The sequence below is a fragment of the Corvus kubaryi genome, unplaced genomic scaffold (assembly GCF_017639235.1).
Source record: "Corvus kubaryi isolate FWS band 111438036 unplaced genomic scaffold, C.kubaryi_AGA036_p1.0 135, whole genome shotgun sequence".
NCBI lineage: Eukaryota > Metazoa > Chordata > Aves > Passeriformes > Corvidae > Corvus > Corvus kubaryi.
In genome coordinates, this window is record NW_024580669.1 from 2,070,314 (window position 1) to 2,078,127 (window position 7,814).

The following is a 7,814-nucleotide window of genomic DNA, read 5'->3' on the forward strand; positions in this document are numbered from 1 at the left end:
AAAATGCCTCCTGGTCCCAGGCGGGACAACTTTCACAGCACTCCTTTCAAAATCAAGCTTCTTTCACTGACAGTGCAACTCAGGGAATGCAGAAGACAAAATACTGATCTGGGAAAATGAGGAAGTATCAGCCTGTAAAGTGCTGGTTATTTGGAGAAACGTAGCACAGGTCAAACATTTGACCCTGGAGTTACATTAGGGAATAATTCCTTATTTTCGATCAATATACATAATTCACGCTAAAGGATACAGCCATTCCCAGGCCAAAATTACTTCCATATTTGGCAGCTTCCAAACCCTGTAGCAGAAACCAGGATTTTTAGGAGACAAAATTGAAAGCTAGCAATTGTACACTGTTACATAAGAGTGGAGTGGGAACTCATTCACCAATTCCTTATTCATGGGTCAATTTACCTAACCCAAATTTTTACCTCCAATTTTAACACTCTGCGCTAAGAGCATCTCTTTACTAATAAAACTTTCAAGTGCAGAACAGGCTAGGAAATTGCTGTTTAAATATAATTACCATAAGAGCCAAATGCTGCTTAAACAGAAAAGGATTCCAGAAAAATACAGGTCATGTCCCAAACAGAGTTTAAATGTTTTTTCAGGCACCTTCCCAGAGCTTGAGCATGACATTATGAACTCAGCCAGTCTCAGGAGGAAAGGCAAGGGAAGAACAAGGAAAACACCACCAAATTCAAATTGACCAGAGCACAATTTTTCTCCGTGATGAAGATCCTGTCCTTTTCCAGGAACAGAGGGTGCCAGCAGAGGAAGAGCAAGTGCTATCAGCCAGTCTGGTTCTGCAGTTTAAATTCAGACATGCAGGCTGCTGTCCTCAACTTAAATAGATGGTTGTGTTCCTTGATTTAAATTGATCCAGGAAATAATTTCTCAAGGATTATGCGCACCGAGTTGCAAGTAATGACTGAAATAGCAACTACCTAAAGCAACAAACCACTCTACGTTCTTCAGTGCTCCCTCCTCCCCTTCCAGTAACCAGTGTATTATGGAATTCAGATCCAGTTAACTTACAGTTCATTCTTCTCACAAAATTCAACAGGCAAAAAAAGCAAAATTACATTTGGGTTTACAAGTTTATATTAATATGCAATTAAAGTCAAGCACTGGCTTGCTTTGGAACAAGTCACCATCTGTGTAAGTCATGGAATCAGTGCTACCCACACCACTTAACCTCAGCAAAAAATCAGGATCAGATTACAAAGTCGATGGTGGTGATAAACCTGACCGTTCTACGAACAATCTGATAAAAACATAATGAATGTACACATTTAAAAACCTTATTCTTTGCCATGAAAATAAAAAAAAAAAACCAAACAAGCAGACTGTACGTGATGCCTGAGGAACAACATTTATCCCAAGGAAAACTCTGTTTCAAAAACTGGTTAGTCTTTAAACCAGTAATTAGTAATTAAGAGCCGGAAAACTTTTATTAGACTCATAGGCTATCCAGCCACATACACAGCAAATGATCCACCATCTGATGATGTTAACACCTCCCATGAAAATTTTACATTCTTAATGTTCCTGTAAAATGCCATCCCAGAAAAGGCTGAACATCAGAGCACTACAGGTTCTGCCAGGTTGGGCACACCAGGGAACCCGAGCAATTAGCATTTCACCTGCCAGTGAATAAACCTGTCTAATCTCTTAAATAATGTCTATATTTTAACTGGAGCCTAAAGAGATTTCTCCTGATACTACAGCACTTGTGCTTTTACCTGGGGAGCAAGAGTACCATAACTCATAACTCCTTATAACTTCATAATTTTGTGATTTTTTTTTCACTCCCTCTACCTCTGACATTTTTCTTTCTCACTAATTAACTTTATCAGACACCAAAGAAGCACCTAAAGGTTATGTATTCAGTCTGTAGGCAACTTTATTTTCTACAGAAATATTTTGGTTTTTAAGTACTGAATTTCAGCTTTCACAGAAAAATCCTAGGCTACAGAAGTGATGCAAACAAGAGGGAAAATGCCTGTCAGAACATGAGGCTGTCTAGAAACATCCAGAAAATCCACACAAACAAGCAGAGGGGGAAAAAATATTATCCACTGGCCACTGGAAAGGATGAAAAGCAGAACTGAGAACATTTCTATACACAGGGTTCGGCTGAGAGGAAAGGAGTGGGGGAGCTCACTGGTTAGCCAGCATTTGCATCCCCTGCTCATTTTAATAAATGTTGGAAGAATTGATCAATATTAAAAGTCATCAGCAGTTACAGAGCCAGCCCCTGTGCCTGCTCACCTTCCCATATCTAAAAGCAAAGCAGTTACAAAAAGGAAAGTGAATTGGCTATGTCAAAACACTGAAGTAAAGCTAGAAATGCTGACAACTTAAGCTGAAAAAATATATTAACACTTATTATTAGTGCAAAAAAACCTCCAAAGTCACAGTTCTACAACTCTTCCACCATTTGGGTCTGGTTTAGATGGCTTTAAACTGCTGAGATGTCAGGAGAAGACATCCTCACCTCGTAAAGGGAACGGAGCTTGGGCTCAGGGAACATAATATTAAAAATAAACCTTTTCATTAGTCATGACTGATCTCAGCTTGAACATGAGACTCTTCAAGACCTGGATGTATCTATAAGGAGATTTATGAACCTCTAAGGTACAGATCTGAGTCATCAGTTTCATGTGGTTGGGGGAGAAACCGAGAACCACGTTTCACTGGCCAGAAACTATGTTTTTTCCTGTTAAAAAAATCTCAGTGAGCACAGAAGCTGGACTTCAGGTTATTTTCCACCTGGGGTTTTTTTGTTTGTTTTTGTTTGTTTAGATCTGTTGTTTCTAATCCTTATAGATTTTACCCTAAAAAGTTTGCTACATGTGTTCTCTTCACCTTCTTACTAAGGTTTGGAAGATTTGAAAACATTAAAGAGTACACTTCTTTCAGAGTAAACCACACTACAGCAGTACATTTTAGTCTGGCCAGGAACTTGCTGTTACATCCTCATAACTAGAAAGCAAAAAAAAATTTGCATTCTCACTTTAAAAGCCTATGAGTCACTCGTATTTTACATCAAAGTATCTTTCACTAAGTTTAGTTCCCTTGGTTTGATGGAAATACAGAAAACCAATGAAAAAATAAAATTATTTCAAGTGTATTTTAACAAACCAACTGGATCTTTCCCTACTCCAGGACACTTCCTAGGAAAGGCACAACAGAGTTATTCAGACTTCAGCGTATGACACCGCTCAAAGCATCAAACTGGAGAAGACTGGAATTCTCTGAACAACTGAAGTTGACTGTGAAACAGGTAAAAGTGAGTTGCAGTGAAAAAGTGACACCACCTAAGAGGTTGTTAATGGCATTTAACTATCAGCTAAGAAACCATCTTAATTTATATTCTTAATAAAGACCGTAGCACAAGAAATAAACAAAATACTAACTAAAAATCCTGAAGTCAAACATAGGAAATATACTGATCCTCTACACAGCTTCCATACAGGAAAACTTGAAGGACTGAAAATTTGAGCAACAGAAACAGGATGAACCTTCCCCACAAAGGTATGCGAATAGAGTAAAAAAGCAAAAAGCTCTTGTTACTCTCTGAAGTGGCATTTCAGCCGTATAAACAGTGACAGAAGGACCTGAGTGCATTCCCAAATAAAAAATACCATCAGCCACGAGGCTGAGGCAGCCTCTAGAACCCACGGCCCCAGGATACAGCAATCTGGCAATAAAAAAGGGTACAGGGCTGCCATCGCACAGAGCACAGCACTTCACCTCTGATTCACTTCAGGAGGAAGTTCAAACTGGAGCAGGTGTAAAAACAGGCCACTAAAAAAGTCAGGACATGAAGTGCTTCTCTCAGTGTAGAGCAACAGCTTCTGGTTCTATTTCCTACCAAAAAAACCCCAAGTTGGAGCAAGGCCTGCATTACCTTCTATAAACTGTTTATTCCCTCCTTGTCCAAAGAAGAAACTGACTGAGCTCATCGCTTCCTACAGGAGGGCAGAGGAGGGACGGGAATAAAGTCCATCTCCCTGTCTCTGTGCATGTCAAAAGACACCAGCATTCCTTTGTGTCAGTGGTGTGAAGTGACTGCCGGTGGTGGGACAATCCCTAAGCCAGTCCCAGGTATCAGAGAGCCTCCCCTGAGGCTCCATTCCTTTGGGGAGGAACCTTGGAGAGGCACGGAAAGGATCTAACAGAGCAGTCTCAGGCGATGGATTGGGTTGGTCACTTTCCAAGTTGGATAAGCTGAAGCCTCTCAATGAACCAGTGCCTCTGCACAGGCAGAGCATCTCTGGGAACACCAGGTGTTTCAACACCAAATTTCCTCTTGGATCAATTCTCTTCCCAAAGGCACAACCTCCCCTACAACACAGACTGAGCCAGCCACTATTACCAGACCAATACTTTGACTTCTACCCACAGAGTTTCTAAAATAAATGTCCAAGTCAGTCTTCTTGCTGGTAGATACAAACCAAGAGACGACAACTCCAGTGGTTTGAAAAATAGAACTATTCCTTGGCAGACACGAAAAAGACTATCCTCACTTAATGTCTGGAAAGGTCCTTGCAAACATGCAGGTAGCTGCAGCACTGGTAAAATTGCAAGAAACTGGATTCAGCACTAACTAATCCTCCAGTACCACCACCAAATGCAAGAGGAAAGACACTGACATTCAGCAGAGGAAGCTTCTCTTGTCACTGAAAGAAAAGGGGTGTTTTTCAATAGATCCTGAACTAGAGCATGACCAGAAAGGCCTTTGAAAAACACTTTTTGTTTTGCTTTGTTTAGGTTTTCTTAATTAAAAGAGAGGTTATCAGGTGATTTCAGTATTCTGAAAAGTTTTAATGTCAGTGCGGCATCACAAAAGCAGGTGAGATGTCGCTAGACATCTAATTTCTTCCTTGGTCAGCAGTGATGAAAGCTTTATATTCCACAACTTTGTTTTACATTTAAAACCATACAGCTACTTAAGACGTGTTTAAATCATGCTTAACTGACAAGCTCCTCTGCTGCTCCTCCCCCAGCACTTTTGCAACTTCCAACAACAAGCAATAAGATTTAATAAGTTGTATACTCGTTCCTACATACATGAGGGCAGAGCCTCTTTTCTCCCTCAAGGTTCAAGTGGTTTCTTTCTAGTTATGCCAGCAAACTTATTTAAACTACAGTATTACCAGAATTCCCAATGTCATAGAATCATATAGGTTGGAAAACATCCTCTAAGATTGAGTCCTTCCAGACAAGCATCATTTTGTTCTACACATTAAGTACTAAGACAACTTTTAGCTCTGTGTGCATGTTCATCCCACAGGGTGTTATGATCCTGTCCCAGCCATTTTTAAGATTTCAATCTTCAGACCATCCCAAATAACCCACCCTCCCACATATTTCTTATTAAACTTTCTCTTTTTGAGAGGCTGATCTCCAGTCACAGGTCAAAGCCTCTCCTTTCCAATTCAGACTGTAGTCCAGCTCTCTCCCAGACCACGGGAATCAAAAGTTAGCAAGCAAAAACCAAAACTTCCACAGCAGACAGCACGTTAGGAGCAGCATCCCTCAGACCAAGGTCAGCACACCAGAGAACAACCCCACTGCTGGGATTACAGTGCTTAAAAGCAGATAAAATTGTTTTCACTGATGACAAGCACTTTTAAACAACATCTTAGAACAGCCAAATGCAAGGTCACGCGTCTGTAAAATACCAGCCCAGCTACAGGAATGGGAATTGTATCAGGAAAGGCATTAAGGACTTTGGGCAGCACTGCAGATGCCACGTGAACATTAATTCCTGACACGGGTCTGCAACAAAAGGGACTAATGGGAGCCTTGGAAAGGAATATCAAGGAGAAAGACAATACTCTGTGTCTATATCGCATCACTGAGATCAATAATGGACTGTCACCCTTCCGCTCAGGGACCAACATTTTAATAAGATTGCAAAAGCCAGAAATGCCAGTAGAAAGAACTACAAGACAATCAGAGACCTGAAAGAAGCACCCTAAAGTCAAGCTATTTTAACAGGAAAGGTAAAAGGGACGACTTAATTATCACCAAAGACTACCAACTACAAAAGAAACCAGTTCTTCACATCTAACAAAGACAATATACAGAAAAACAAAACAATTCGGAGTTCAGTTAAAAACCCGTTTTTAGAGGTTTGCTTCATTTTGGAAAGTGAAGATAATTGAGGATATTAATAATTAACAATTAAGGCAACACTGTCACTTGTTGATAGCGGGTGACATCAGGATACATCAATCAAAGGTCAGTACATGCACCACAATCGATGATCGGATGAGTCTCTACAGCCCATGATGACCCAGCTGTGCTGTGATCCCAGCAGTCCTCCCGAATTCCAGCACAAAGGATGACTTATCCAAAACGTGTACCAAAGACATCACGCCTAAACCATGCTGTGGTCACTCCAAACTGGACTGCCAGCAGCTAGCGGAATTCCACAGGCTGCAGCCCGATGCCTTTCAGCCAACTCTTCCACTGGGGATGGGATCAGTTGGTAGGTACAGCAGCACAAACCAACGGTTCTGCCAACCCCCAAACTCCTAAAGGCATGCGATTAGGGCAGCAGGCCGCCCCTTTCCCCTAAAACCACACACAGCAGGTGACACAGCCCACCATTCCAGAGGTCAGGGGCAGGAGAGGATGTCCAGCTGCCAAAAAACACAGAACCCACAGGCACCTGATATAGGCAGGGCAGGGAAGGAGGGACACTGACCCTTCTCCTCGTTTCACCCAGTAACTGACCAGCCTCTCCCCCACCAGCACCTGTTCTTCCCCCAAATCTGTGGTCAGCTGCTACTCCTTAAGTGCAACTTTCCTTTGCCCATGCCTCGTGCTAAAACACCCCCTAAACCTGACCCTCCAGGCCCTCCCCACTTAACTCACCACCCTAAACCTGCAAGCCCAGACCCTCGACCCAACACAACTCCCCCCAAAAGTCTTCATCAACCACTTTCCCAAACACACCCCCAAGTGATGGTGCCCTGTCCCTGAACCTCCAATCCTGCTGAGCAACTCCAGCCCACAAAGACACCAAGTGCCGCTGTACACAAACGCAACCCCCCCCAAACCCTGCTGTAGACATCCCTCTCATACACAGCCCCCCAAAATCTGCTGCACAGAGCCCTCTCACACACAGAACGCCGCTCACACACAGCTCCGGTCCCACTGCCCCCCGCCGCGGCCTCCCCGCGCAGGCCTCAGCGCGGGGCCCACGCAGGCCCCATACAGGCCCGGCCGCCCGGCCACCCCCAGACCCGAGCCCGGAGCCCGCTGCAGACGCGGCGCAGGGCTCGGCACTCACTCGGGCAGGTAGGTGGAGGAGAAGCTGCTCCAGCGGTGCAGGCTGTAGCCCAGCACGCGGCTCTCAACGCCCGCCGGACCCGCCGCCGCCGCCATCTTGTTGTCAGCAGCGGCCCCGGCAGCGACCGCGGGGGGCGGGGCCAAGCTCTTAAAGGGGCCGCGCTCTTAAAGGGGCCGCGCCGGCGGGGGTGGGGACGGCCTGAGGGGGCTCAGGGGGCGGCTGAGGGGATGTCCCGGGGGGCTGAGGGGATGTCCCGGGGGGCTGAGGGGTTCGGACGCTGCCCCTGGGGCTGAGGTGCCCTGAGGTGCCCAGGGGGTGTCGCACGGGGCTCTGATGGGCTGTGGGTCTGAGGGGATGCCCTGAGGGGCTCAGAGAATGCCCCATGGAGCTCGAGGGGTGCCCTGAGGGGATGCCCTGAGGGGCTCAAGGGATGCCTCAAGGGTTTGAAGTGAGGTGAGAAGTTTGGGTAATGCACTGTGGGGATGAGGGGCTCAGGGGGTGC

At 44.8% G+C, this 7,814-nt stretch overlaps 1 protein-coding gene across 2 annotated transcripts in view; it reads right to left on the reverse strand.

Moving 5' to 3' along the window:
* MKLN1 (muskelin 1) overlaps positions 1–7,437 on the reverse strand; it is a 101,091-nt gene extending 93,654 nt beyond the window's left edge. Inside the window, exon 1 of one of the 2 annotated variants that reach the window (XM_042052384.1) lies at positions 7,313–7,437. In XM_042052384.1, the coding sequence (XP_041908318.1) occupies positions 7,313–7,407 (95 nt within the window). In that variant the 5' untranslated portion in view covers positions 7,408–7,437. The remainder of the gene's footprint in view (positions 1–7,312) is intronic. The other variant, XM_042052394.1, reaches the window with a different exon arrangement.
* Positions 7,438–7,814: the final 377 nt, after the last annotated feature.